The sequence below is a fragment of the Epargyreus clarus genome, unplaced genomic scaffold (assembly GCF_041222505.1).
Source record: "Epargyreus clarus isolate Ecla_fem2 unplaced genomic scaffold, WU_Ecla_fem_2.2 ptg000032l, whole genome shotgun sequence".
NCBI lineage: Eukaryota > Metazoa > Arthropoda > Insecta > Lepidoptera > Hesperiidae > Epargyreus > Epargyreus clarus.
Genome location: NW_027332237.1, coordinates 8611295 through 8625756, shown reverse-complemented (window position 1 = coordinate 8625756; position 14462 = coordinate 8611295). Strand labels below are relative to the sequence as shown.

At 35.6% G+C, this 14462-nt stretch overlaps 1 protein-coding gene across 1 annotated transcript in view; it reads right to left on the bottom strand.

Moving 5' to 3' along the window:
• The window catches only part of LOC140755185 (cell adhesion molecule Dscam2), a 167906-nt gene that overhangs the window by 54896 nt on the left and 98548 nt on the right, over positions 1-14462 (bottom strand). The window contains exons 3-4 of the mRNA XM_073090403.1: positions 11892-11955; positions 8894-8964 (exon numbers count right to left, since the gene is read on the bottom strand). Coding sequence (XP_072946504.1) covers positions 8894-8964; positions 11892-11955 — 135 coding nt within the window. The remainder of the gene's footprint in view (positions 1-8893; positions 8965-11891; positions 11956-14462) is intronic.

Here is a 14462-nt window from a genome sequence, read left to right as displayed (position 1 = left end):
ATTTATAAAAAGCCAAATCGCAGTTAATGCCCTAACACTAACGCTTCAAACATATCAAACAACAAACATAACCTGACATTAATAGATGTACGAGTAATGTATGTTTGTGGCATCGGACGGACAAATTGAGTTTGGAACGCGTAACATGACATGTGACGTGATTTGACGTGATTGGACATGATTGTTTGTTATGATCTCAAACTAAAATAAGCTTATTTTTGTGATGAGGTTATTTGATCGAGGTAAAGTTTACAACAAAATAATACATTACATTGAGAGAATATAAAGATGTTGAGTCATTAACTCGATAATGAATCGGCATCGACTCTGCACCGAGTCGGTATCGACACGACACCGAGTCGACATCGACTCGAAGTACAGTCGGTAAGCAAACATAAGTCGAGTTAAACTTCAACTATGACTTTGTTTTCCTTATTAATGTATAACAACTTGGGAATAATTGATGCATTAATTTATTAATTATTTCTCAAAGGATTTGCCTTTATTGAAGTAAATCCTTAAAAAGGGAAGTCGAATCAAGAAGTACTTTGTTCCGGAAGAAGTGCCAAACTTTAATCGATTCGAGAAACAACTTTGAAAAGTACAATTTAAGTAATCGAATTCTAAAGTTGTTTATTAAATTAAATTAAATATTTTATTTCTTACTTATAAGATTGAAATTGAAACGATAGTTACTTAATTTAATATGTTAAGTTACTAATTTAATTTATGTTAAGTTCAAAATGGGCATTCAGTCCATATGATTTAAAAACCTAACAGTTTAAAAATATAGACTATGTCATTTCCACAATTTAGACAAATCTAACCATATCTCTTGTTGAAATCCATTAAGCCGTTTGGACTGCAGAGCGCACCACAGAATAAGACATATACATACGCTTTAAGCCATAACCCTTACCCTTAAACACACCCTTTTGCCACGAATGTGCTCTTGAATACAATCGACTCTCTGCACTTATTAACGAAATTGATATATTCCACGACACAGGCGCAAGCATGAGAAAAAAGCTTACCGCGCATTTCTGCAAATAAATTACGGAACAATACTTTATTGATACTTAATATTAGTCATTTGGTCTATAAACTTTATAATATGGTTATGCTTTACATTATGATTGTCTATATTTAGGATTAACAAAGATGTACGCACCTGTAACTGGCATGCATACCAGTCGACGTGTTTAGGAATAAGTTTGTGTAATATATATTGTATGTAATGCTGTTGGTGTGTCTTTAATAAATAAATAAAATAAACCCTTCACATTCGGTTAAATTAGATAGTAAATGTGGCAGTTGTGGTTTCACACTTAACGTATACCCTCGAAAGATATTACTCTCTACAGCTGAGCAATAAAAATAATTAGCACAGTGCAAGTCGAACTCGCACACGGATGATTCCGTAGCACCAATTTTTTATAGATATATTTTTTATTTTTACTACTGATGTATTTGTTATTATACCAGCCACTGAAGTAATTGCATTGTGAATATTTAAATTATCTACCTTACGGTTTAATAAAAATAGCGAAAACCTTCGAAAAATAGCGGTTGCTTGCATAGCAACTCTTTTTTACTTTCAACTACTTTTTTTATTTTTAGTACTTATTTGTTGTTATACTTACTCTGTAAAAATCAAGTGCCTCTATTACGGTTCAGGAGATAGAGCCCTGTGACAGATGGATAGAAAGCGGAGGCGGAGTACCTATATAGGTTCGGTTTTTATCCTTTGGGTACGGAACCCTAATACAGTAAATGTGGCAGTGGTGCCTCTGCAGCTAACATCGGAGTCGCGTGGTGAAATACTCTAGAACGTTGTAAAGAGACGCCGTGGGACATAAAAGAGCAGCCAATTAACGCTCTGCATTAATTATTTTTCACAAAACTTCCCTCAGTAATTAACCTAGGAAAGGAAAATCCAATGAACGCGCACCGCTTTGTTCGATCGAGTTTTAAACAATTTCTCGATTCGTGCTACGAATAACTTCGATAGTGGAGTAATCGGAGCATTCTTTATTTAAATTCTGCTTACATACTTTTTCTAGCGTGTTTATTTTATTGGTAAATATTTGTTTTTCTTTTGTTCTGTTTTATGTTTTATTGTTCATCACGATTCTAAAAATTTAAAAATATTATTACTCGCTATGCAAATTTGCAGTGATAACCTAGTGTTTTCAACTCGGCCTCTCAGCAGAGGGGTCCGAGGTTCAAATCCTACGCACGACTCTAATGTATTTCAAAGTTATGTACGTATTAAAAAAAATATCACTTGCTTTAACGATGAAGGAAAACATCGTGAGGAAAGCATGTGAGATCTATAAAAATAGTTATTAAAAGTAAAGTCTACCAATTTGCACTTGGCCAACGCGCTAGACTATGGCCCCCCATATATCTTATAAACTCCTCTTACTCGCAGAGGTGGCCTAACACTGAAACAGTAACGGGTTGACGATAAAACTAGATACAATATTTGTGTGACACGTTTAAAGATATTATATGACATTTTAAAACATATCACTGAGTACACATCACTTAATGACCATTACACAAATACAGTTTGTTCACAAAGTATTGAGTAACTCCTCAAGCCTCGAACAACTTTTTAAAACTGTAACCAACTGGGCAAAAACTTTGCAATTGGTCAAAGCGCACTCGATCCCAAGTTTAGAACAATTCAATCGAATCGTGCTCCGGATAAGTTGTAGCGAAGTAATCGAAGTGCTATTGTTCAGAAGCAAAAGTAATGGAGTCGCTACTTAATTTTGCGTTTTCATTGAAAAGTATTTAATATGCTTAAAGTGTATTTAAATTTGAATTTGAAATTAAGTACCGGTTTAAAATTGGTTCTCATCTGTATTGTATGATTTTATAAAAATTGTTCGACACCCCTGGTTACGTCGCTACAATCACTGCTAATACTTTCTACAAAAATACTCTAGAATAAGATTTACTCCTGCATCGTTGTCACCTACGATGCAGGAGTAAATCTTATTCTGTATATAAATACACATAAAGATAAATACACAAAGAGCAACTAAGAATAGAAATATAAATTGATTTAGATATCTGTCTTACCGGGGAGCGAACCCGGAACATCCTCAATTCGATATGGAGACCGCTCCACGCTCAATCAAATAAAACCAAAATCACAATAACACGACATACTCCATTCCAAATAAACGCTAATAACAATTTATATTGAACGTAAATAAGTTTTCAAGCGCTATTAATTTATCTGGATGGTTGGAGCAACTTTGGAACAATCCACTCCACAGTTTTCCCACTACAGTCGAATAAAAGTTTAAAACAACCCCACCAATCGAATCGTTCTAGTTCCGGTGTTAATTTAAATATCTACCTAAAATTGGATCTCATCTCTATTAATTTTATAAACATTGTTTCACTTGAAGGTTTCTTTTGAAGGTGGTAAAGCCCTTTGTGATTTGACTCCGGCGGCACCACCGCCACACCTATTTCTGCCTAATAACAGCAGTGTTAGGCGCTGCTGTGTTTCATTTTTAAGGGTGTGGTAAGGGAGATATACTTTTCCGAGGCGTTCCAGCTTAGTCCTCAGGGGTAGCGGTGCATTTGTGTTCGTCTTCTAGTAGAATCTTTTGCTACATGGAGTTGATCACAATGGCTGTCCATGGCTGGTGGTGATCACTTACCATAAGATGGACTGCATACTCATTTGCGACTCGAATGTTTAACAAAAAACATATAAGCACTCCTTATGAGAGCATATTCACAGTTAGACAAAAGTAGTATCTATGTTCAATGATCATAATGTTGCTAACATCACTGAACATTTATAAATTCAGTAACAATTGAAAGAAATTATATAGTTTCCAGCAGTACCTTTAATTAACCGTAATTGCTCCTCAGCGCATTTCGCAGACCGACTTCAGAACAATGCACCCCATCAGGACCCACGGGGTACTATTCTGCAATACCGTTTTAAATTCGAAAACTGATATGAAATCGAATTTGTATTATTTGAAACAAACTTTTGAGTCTAGACGACATGAATTAGCTCCAACTTTTTTTTGGCATATTATTAAGTACAGGTGTCTCTCCTCAAGGTGAAGCCTACATACTTTTATGCCATACTACAATGGATGGCGATACTGATAGAGGCTAACTCGTATGAGATTCATCCATAAAGCAAGGTTTAACAAATTCTATCCAATAGTGACACCACCAACGGCTTAATGTACATTCAGTAACGTCAGAAGCATTGAATCTTATGGTTTAGCTACTAACCGACGTTCCTTAAGATTGGTTAAAATTGCTTGTACATTGGTTAAAATTTACGTAAACAAAAAAAAAATCCCAAATATCTACGACACGTATACTTTAAATTCCTGCTTTCTGACATTTCGTCATGTATGTAATTTTTATCTCATTGAACTACCTGCAACGAACTTGACTTCACTATGAAATCGTGTTACCAAAAGTAATAGAATCGAGAATTACATATCATTCTCGATTGTTGATTCTCGACACATATATCGAGAATCGAATTCGAGTTCATAGTTCAGAATCGAATTCGGGTTCTTAGTTCAGAATAGCGACCTTATTCAGTCGAACGATCGAGTTTGATACAGCGGGGAATCGAATCAGCGTATTCTTTGTCTAGTTCGCCGATAGTTCATTCCGATTGGCAATTTTGATTTGCTTTGAGTAATTGGTTTTCGTTTGTGAAATTTCTTTAGTTTGCAAATGTAATGGAATTCCGCGAAGTTATATTTCTGCCGTGATTTTATTTTATATTGAATTGCTTGTAGCTTGTATTATGAAATTGTCGTGTGACCAACTATAAGGTGTGCTATGCTCTATGCAACTATGCTCTGAAGTTCCAAGGTTCGAAGCCCAAAGTCTATCTTATCAAAGATACAATAATAGACAATAGTCCACCACGCTGGCCAAGTACAATCTTAACTTCTCATATCGTCGAGAACACTAAGTCTCCTTGGACATAAATATTCGAATCCTTACAATATTAAAATTCCTGTAAAAAAAAGATAGGAAAAGCGGAAACTTTGTATAACTTTCCTCTTTTCCTAACTTCGGTCTGCAACACTAAAAACTACTAGACAACACTAGCTTGTTTTTGGCACAGAATTCAATCAATTCAGCGTTCAATTCTGACCAAGTTTCGTCAACAATTCGCTTCTGACGCTCGAAATGCAAAACGACTAACAGCTGCAGCTACTACAAACTACTCTCTAGAAGTTCCAGTTAAATAAACAAAAGCTTTTTGTTGCAAAATCTAGTCTTGTATAATCCTGTTGGTGCACAAAACACCCATAGATTTCTGACTCTCGATATATGACCTATTTTCGAATGGATAAGTCATGCATCTTTTTCACTATTTCAATGTATGTGGATAAATTCGTCACATTAACGTAAAAAGACATGGATTAAACAAAATATTTTTAGAATGCTTCGTATTTTGTATCCAGACTGCCGCTACACGTATCTCGACCTTGTAAATATAATTTTATTAAAGTCTTAATTATGAACTAAATTCTGACCAAGTTTCATCAACAATTCGCTTCTGACGTTCGAAATACAAAACGACTATTAGCTGAATCGAGCAAACTACTCTCTCTAGAACTTCCAGTTAAATTAACAAACAGAAGTAGCTTTTCATTGCAAAATCTATACTTTTATAATCCTGTTATTTCGCAAAATAACCGCAGACTTAATATAAAATACTTTGCTTAATGGACAACAAATATGTGTGTGTATGTTGTGTCTGTAATTCTCGATATAAGATTTGTTTTCATGCTGTTTTATGGTTCAAAATTTCAGTTTACATTCAACACAGTTTACGTTCATTACAAAATTCATCTTTTTAAGTATTCAAAGCTGTGTAGTCATTCAATATGTAGATATATGTTTAATTTATGCACTTAACAATATTTTGTGCTCGTATCCACCGCAACGACCTTTTAAGTGCAATGTCAATCTTTTTATTTGCAAAGCAATGTTATTCTTTTTATTTTAATAACTTCTAAATCTATATACAGTATCTGATATTTTCTCTAAAACACCAATCAGTTGAGTGTTCCATTCTGACAAAGTTTCGTCAACCATTCGCTTCTGTCGCTCGAAATGCTAAACGAATAACAGCTGCAGCTGAGTCGAGCTAACTATTATCTCTAGAAGTTCCAGTTAAATAAACAAACAGAATATTATTTTATAATTCTATTGATTTACAAAACACTCACAGAATTATTATCTCTCTATTTATCGCAGAACAAATATGAATTTATTGAGTCGCGAAATATTATTTATTATCATGTAATTTTATTTTCCAAAATGACCTTTAACTGTGCCGAATTAAAGGGATTGAAGAATGCTTTGCAGTACGAGTTCGAAGCACCACCACTGTATCTATGTCGACCTCATAAGTGCAATTTTAAGTAAACGCTTCAATTTCAACTCAACGTGATTTCAATAATTATCCTATTAATTTCGTTAGGTAATATGAATCTGGACATAGTAGCTGTTATTTTCTCTAAAACACCAATCAGTTGAGCATTCAATTTTGACCAAGTTTTGTCAACAATTCGCTTCTGACGCTCGTAATGCAAAACGAACAGCTGGAGCTGACTCGAGCAAACTATTCTCTGTAGTGGTTCCAGTTAAACAAATAGAGAAACTGCATATTGATTTGGAGCCAAAATTTACAGATTTGAGAATTGGTCCAATGATATTGAAATTGGTGACCACGCATCGGTCGGCAATTGTTACGGTCATCGGTTAGACAGAGATTTGGATAACTGATGCTAGTTTGTGTCTATCAGTATATATCTATATGAAAAAAAATGTTATCCTTATTGATCAATGTGAAAATCGGTACAAAACTCTTCTGCATTTTGGTCAAAGGGTATAAATGCCGGCTGATTTACATAACGACACTACCTTAGTCTTGAATGGCCACACATCTATGATCGGCTCTAGGTAGTACCTCTGTTTTAAATGTATTGGAATACACAAATTATCTCTGAACTGTAGTGATCATTTACTATGAAATGGACTGCATGCTCGTTTCTTACGTATCTTATAAAATATAACAACTTCAAAGTTAACATCACATTACTTGACATAAAACATTACCATTACTACGATCCGAAAAAGTTAACCGAGCTTACGGAAGCTCTCGTACCGCAAACGTCCAGCCAAACTTAGTTTCGGTGGAGGAAACTTGGGACCGTGTTTTAGAAAACATTTTTATCTACGGTTAAAGATCTTATAAAGTTTCCGAGTTCCTAAAGGAGCGTAAGAAAGTTCGTGTAATTGAAGTAGCGAATAAGGCTGAAAGACCGCTGCTGCTCAAAATATATATTTTACTAGCATTTGCTCGTGACTTCGTTCGCTTAAATTATAAAATAAAATAATTCATCAACTCCTATTTTACCCCCATAATTTATTTTCTGCAGCGCGGGCTGTTGTTACTGTGGCGAATTCCAGCCACTCATCAAGAGATAGCGCCAAATATTTCTGAATCACGCTATCGATGTTTTCTCAATAACTTGCATATATACAAGCTCCGACCTGAGACTGGTGATATCACCTTGCCTGGCAGGAGATCTCCTTTAACACCACTCGACAGGAGATCTCTTTACGGCTCATTAAGCACAGGGAGAGGTCCCTTTACCAAATAACAATATTAGTGGCCTAAAGGTTATGCCCTTCATTATTTTCTCTTCCTAAAACATAATAACATGAGAAGAGCGTAAATTTAAATAAATAATATTGTTACTATGAATCCAATATCGGCCTAAACAAATATTGACTTCTGATATTTGGGCCAGATCCTTTGATCTGGTTTAATTAACTCCGTGTTATTACTACGAAACGAATATAATAATATAGAAAGTATAAGATAATCCCTTATAATTGATTAAAGGCAGAACCTTTCGTTCTTCGGTCTTTGTGGGTTTATCTATACGGTTATTTTGAAGGTGGTAGAATTAGTATGGTAAAACCGAGGATTTTACATACCTACTTTTTACCCTAAACACGGTAAGTGGCTACTGCCGTTCATGGATTATTCAACCCCATTCAACCCCAGATAGGATCCTAGTGGGGGCGCCACTTTCTTATTAAAACTGTCAAAAATAATTTTGACATGGCATTATTTTAGTACTAGTAGTAGTAGTTATTGTAGTATTTTCAGGATTCCTACCTGAGGCCGGCCACAGATGCGCCGCTACCCTTAATCTGGAACGCCTCGGATAAGTATGTCTCCCTTACCACACCCTTCAAACCAGAACACAGCAGCGCTTAACACTGCTGTTGTTAGGTAGAAATAGGTGTGGCGGTATTACCGCCGGAGTCAAACCGCAAAGAATTCTACCACCTTCATGCTCCTACTACTTCTAGGCACTCTCACGTCTGATGTAAGAGTGTGAATGTCAGTTGACTTACATATGAGAGAGACATCTTGCCGTCCATTACCATCTCAGCAGTGGTAACGCATCTGTGATCGGCTTCAGGTAGAATCCCTGTTTGATATGTTCACAGATTATTGGGTGGCAGTGACCATTTACTCTTACCACCAGATGGACTGTAAGCTCTTTGCTTAAACACCCAACCCAAAAGCCAAACACCCAACCCAAAAGCCAAACACCCAACCCAAAAGCCAAACACCCAACCCAAAAGCCAAATCTAATTTAGTCATTCAAATATATTTTTGAACGGGAATCGAACCCGAAACTCACTGCTTATCAAAGCGGTATAGAGACCGCCCCGCCACGCGAGGCGTGATACTCGGACAAACACAAACACCAGCTTCATAATACATACCAAATCTAATTTATATGATTACATATCTATCTATATACAACAGACAAAAACTCACCATAATTCGGCGAGTCCCTCGTAATATCTGGGGTAATCCAGGAAACTCCCGGGAAGGCCCGCCCCCTATCCCTGAAAGTAAGATTACACGCTGAAAATAATTTACAGTAAGGAAATAACGTATTTTTCTGAAATGAGGGTAAGATAAAAACAATGTTTGTTTTGATGGAATATATCGGATTATTTCTAAAATATATCGGGATATTTTTTATATTATAAGGGTAGCAGACGAGCATGCAGTCTACCTGATGGTAAGTGGCTACTGCCGCTCATGAACATCTAACAACCCCAGATAGGATTATATTCCTACCTGATGTCGCCGTTATCCCTGTGGACTAAACTGGAATGCCTCGGATAAGTACTCGTGTATCTCCCTTAATAATATAATCTCCCTTATCACAACTTTCAAACCAGAACACAGCAGCGTTACACTACTGCAGTTATTAGGCAGAAATAGCTGGGGCCGTGTCAAACAGAGGGTTCTACTACTTTCAAAATAAATTTCGGTATTATAACAACAGTTTTAAGAAATGTTGTTTTCTAGATTGAAGGATACGGTAATATAGAGAAACTTACACATGGCACTTTATCAGTCCTTAATGACATCTATTGTCGACAAAGTAAGACTATTGGGGTAAATTTGAAGGTGGTAGAGCCCTTTGTGGTTCGACTCCGGCGGCACCACCGCCACACCTATTTCTACCTAATAACAGCAGTGTCTGGCGCTGCTGTGTTCCGTTTTGAAGGGTGTGGTAAGGTAAGACATACTTTTCCGACGCGTTCCAGCTTAGTCCTCAAGGGTAACGGCGCATCTGTGGCCGACCTCAGGTAGGAATATCTAATCCGATCTGGGGTTGATTACATATGTCCATGGGCGGCAGTAGCCACTTAACATCAGGTGGACTGCATGCTCGTCTGATACTCCTATATTATTTAAAAAAAATCCATGGACGGCAGTGCCATTAGTGCTGTGGTAGACAAAATATATTCTAATATACATTAGACCATGTATATTGACGTATTTATTACCGTAAGATTTATCAACATATTGTATAGTAAATATATGTTTTTTATGACTATGTTTATAGGATAGCGAAGCAAAACAAGTCCATGTCTAAAATTAAATTTATATCGTTTAAGAAAGAAAGCTTCGATAAAAGTAAAATATATTTCTTTATACTGCGTTTTTTCTCAATAATCTACTTAAAACATTATAAAGAAAAGTGTAAAACAGATTTAAAGAACAAATTCGATGAAAACATTGTAAGAAAGTGAGTGCAAAGTGAACGTTATATAAAATAACTTATCAGCTATTTCAGACGGTCTGCCTTGACTGCCTTTAAAGTTTTATGTGGGCGACAGTACCGCGTTGTAATTCTACATTTATTATCTTGAATACTAAAATTCCTTTAGTGCTCTGCTTGATTTTTTTTATACGATAATTGTATTAAGTAACTACAAACTTTTTGTCTTACTGCTGGGCACGTTTTCCCACACAAATGTTGAAAGCTTGGATCTTCACACTCTATCACATTGTTCTAATGAGGATTGGTGGGAAAAGGTATTAGTGACTACCCATATGGATACATAAGGTTTAACCTTATAAACAACAATTATCTTCTAACTACCGGGACCCACAGCTTAGAATAGCCTCCGAAACACGGACGTCTATATATTTAGCTACTAGCGGTCACCCATCCACTTATTGGCGTACCTATTGGCAATAAATTGTTTTTAATAGACACCAATAAAAGAAATGTAATTTACTTTTGTAATCATACCTGTAAAGTTTATCGTAATCTATGAAGTTTATAATAAAAATGTGGTATTTATTCTTACTTCGCAAGTTACAATGAAATAAGCGATTGCCTGTCAGGTATACTTTACTGCCTTAAGACTTTTATGTGAGCGAGTATACAATGTAAATATGTACCAACTTACGTAAAAATATAATTTCTAACTTTTTAAATTTTTACGTAATATAATCTTAAGTGTCTCGTAAAACACACTTAATTTAAATAAGTGTATTTAGTTTGTGAAGATAACACAACATACTTAGACTCCATAGAAGAGAACTAATTCATACAAACGATGAGGTTAAATTAAATAATGTTACAAAGTGATTTCATTTATAATTATTCTCAAATTGTACCAGTATATTTTTTATTTGATTCATTTTTATGAAGAAGCATATATTCATGCAATCTTTGCCCGGTGGACTAAGTATCACACTTTTCAAATCAGTACCATTAATAACTGAGTATTATTAATAATATTAAATAAAATTTATATATATTAGCTCTAATTATTATTCCTTCGTCAATTAATAGCCATTTAATAACAAACAGTCAAAGCAGAATTGTCAACAATTCCTTTCATTCCTTCTTTCTTTATTTCAACAAATAAAATTGGTGTAAAACAAAAATATTTAAAAGATTTTCCTTGCTTGATGCTTGTTCAAGAGTAAAGTAAAGCGCTGTAACGCTTCGGACAGTGAAATAAAAAAGCGCTTATCAGCTGTTTCAGATGGCCTCACTTTACGGCCTTTAAAGTTTTATGCGAGCGACTGTACTTTCAGTTGAACGTACAATGAAATGCTGAATTTTATTTTTGCGTTTTATTTTTTATATTTTTTTAATATATTGAGATTGTCATATAAAATTTGATTAATTATTTTTTAAATACAAAACCTTTACTTTAATAATAAACTTTAATTTAATATTAAACTTTCTTTTCGCAAACTATTGTCTGTCTATAAGACTTAATCTTAGTAATAACTAAAAAACTTTTTATGGGTGTCACGGACACACACATAGACGTATACACAATCTCCCAGACCCACAACAGAAATCTAAATTGATCATTATAAAACTTTCTAGCCGGGGATCGAACCCGGAACCCTCTGCACATCAGCTACTTGACCGATCTACCACGCGGGTCGTCAATGTGTAACAAATATGATTTTAATAGCAATACACTTAAATATATATAATACTTACTTTTTATACTGTCTGTATATGGGATGAGAGTAATCGTCTGGCAAGTTTACTCGGATTGCGGTAACTGGAACAAAGTAAGTAAAACATTAGTACAAGGAAGTAGAAATACTAGACGCTCGATTCAAATTGTTATAAGGTTTTGGTGTGCGCTGTTCGCGTGAAAAATATCTACTAATTCATTTCGTACACAAACCAATTCGAACACCCCAACCAGATGTTTTAATTTATGACGGTTTGTTGAAGTTTGGCAAGCGTATAGATAAGATAAAACACATCTATAGCTGCATCCACATATCCCATTCAATTGTCGTGACATGAACATTAAAAAAATAATAAATAAATAAGTGGTCGGTTCTGCTAGCACCGTTCTCCTTATCTCCTCTCAGAAGGAGATATGGTTAGAGCCATAGGCCATCCTTAAAACAAAATACAGATTTGTAAATTTCACATATTCGGTTTTTTGTTTTGAAAAACTCAACCTTGTATGTTTCTTTTCGACGTTTTTCTTCCCGTTAATACAACATTACGTGACAAAAATAATTTGTAATACGTATTTGACAATGAATCCAAGGCATGTGCTTAGGATTCAAACCCCAACCGCAGAGGCATAAACAAGATGAATTTTAGGCACTATCATTGTCCGATTCTACAATAGTAATATCAAACCTCTTCATACAGACATACTGTCAATTGAAATTATCAACTAAACCATGTCAAGAGTCTTCAATCTGAATCTAATCAACAATACAGACTTATGTGCTCAAGTTTCAAGCAATATGCAGTATTATATACACACTGATTTAATATCCAAATAACACACTCATGTGAATAAGGACCGATTTCGTATACATAATATGGAGCTCCTAAAGTATTAGGAACATCCATTCGTCCATCCATCACAGCCTTTGCAGATTAAGATCATAAGTTTCTCAATTTTTGGAACACGACTCCCTAGTAGTTGAGCGCTACCTGAGCCCAGCAGTGGGGCAAAAAGTATAATAGTTAAATATTTTTTATGTATGAAGTAGCATACGAGCTTGCAGTCCACCTGATGGTAAGTGGCTACTGCCGCCCATGGACATCTGTAATCAACCCCAGATTGAATTAGTTTCCTACCTGAGGTCAGCCACAGATGCGCTGTTACCTCTGAGAACTAAACTGGAACGTCTAGGAAAAGTATGTCTTCCTTACCACACTCTTCAAACCAGAACACAGCAGTGCTTAACACTGCTGTTATTAGGTTACCAACTTCAGGTAGAAATAGGTGTATCGGTGGTGCCGCAAATTTATTTGTGTATCATGTTCTATCAACAAAATATATACATAAATACATATCTAGTAGACAAAGAGGTGACACTATAATACAAATGTATGCAAACAATACAAAATGGCGTCTTTGTAATCAAAGTTTACAACGTAGAACGAATTAAACATTTACGACATCGTAAACCAGATAGCAGACATTCAAATGTAATTGATCTGAATGTTTGTTCTTCCTTAAATTGACAAAGGATTTTAAATTATACGTTTTATTGCTATCTACACGAGTGTATTATGTACTTAGAAGGTAGAACCCTTTGTTGTTCGATTTCTGAGCTTCTACTTCGGCACATCTGTTCCTGTAGTATGAGATTTTACGTTTTTACAAAAATGACTGTTTTGATATTTGTTTACGCATTTGCTCATACATTTCCAATCAGCGCCCCTAGAGGAGTATCATAACTGATTGGAAATATATGAGAAATACGTAAACAAAAACAGTCATTTTTGTCAAGACGTAAAAATTCATACTAAGGGTAATGTTTCTGTCTCATACCAGCGATGTTAAGCGCTGCTGTGTTCCGATTTGTGTGTGGTAAGGGAGATATATCCGAGGCGTTCTTAGTCCTCAGGGATGGCAACACACCTGTGGCTAACCTCAGGTAGGAATCTAAACTTATCTGGGGTTGATTACAGATGCCATGGGCAGCAGTAGCCACTTAATATTAGGTTGACTGTATGCTCGTTTACTACTCCTATATTATAAAAAAATGCAACACCAGAGCAATCGACAACATCGCCAACTTTGAACATGAGGTCTTTCCACTTATTTTGAAGAGTCCCATATCATAGCATCAGAAATACTTTGGAAACATCATTTCACATCACTACAAGTATCGCTACTAAAACTATCTATTCATGGCTCTTCAGAGCTCGAACTATTCAGTGGTAAAAAGGCAAAGCGAAGTGGTGGGCATTGAGTGAACAACAGAAACCAGAGGTTTGAATGCCGCGGTTTCTTGCCCATTAGCTAATGACGCGTTACCATTAGTTCAACCGTATGGGTACAGAGTAGCTATAATACAGAGCTATACTTATAATGTTCTCCTGTTATTGGAAAATAACAGCGGTGTTAAATGCTGCTGTGTTGTGGTTTGAAGATTGTGGTAAAGGTGACATACTTTTAGACGTATTCCAGCTTAGTCGGAGCGGTCACTATACCGGTCTGACGCGCAAAGGGTCCCGGGTTCGATCCAGGGCCAAACAGATATTTAAATGATTAATTTAGATTTTTGTTTCTGGGCCTGGGTG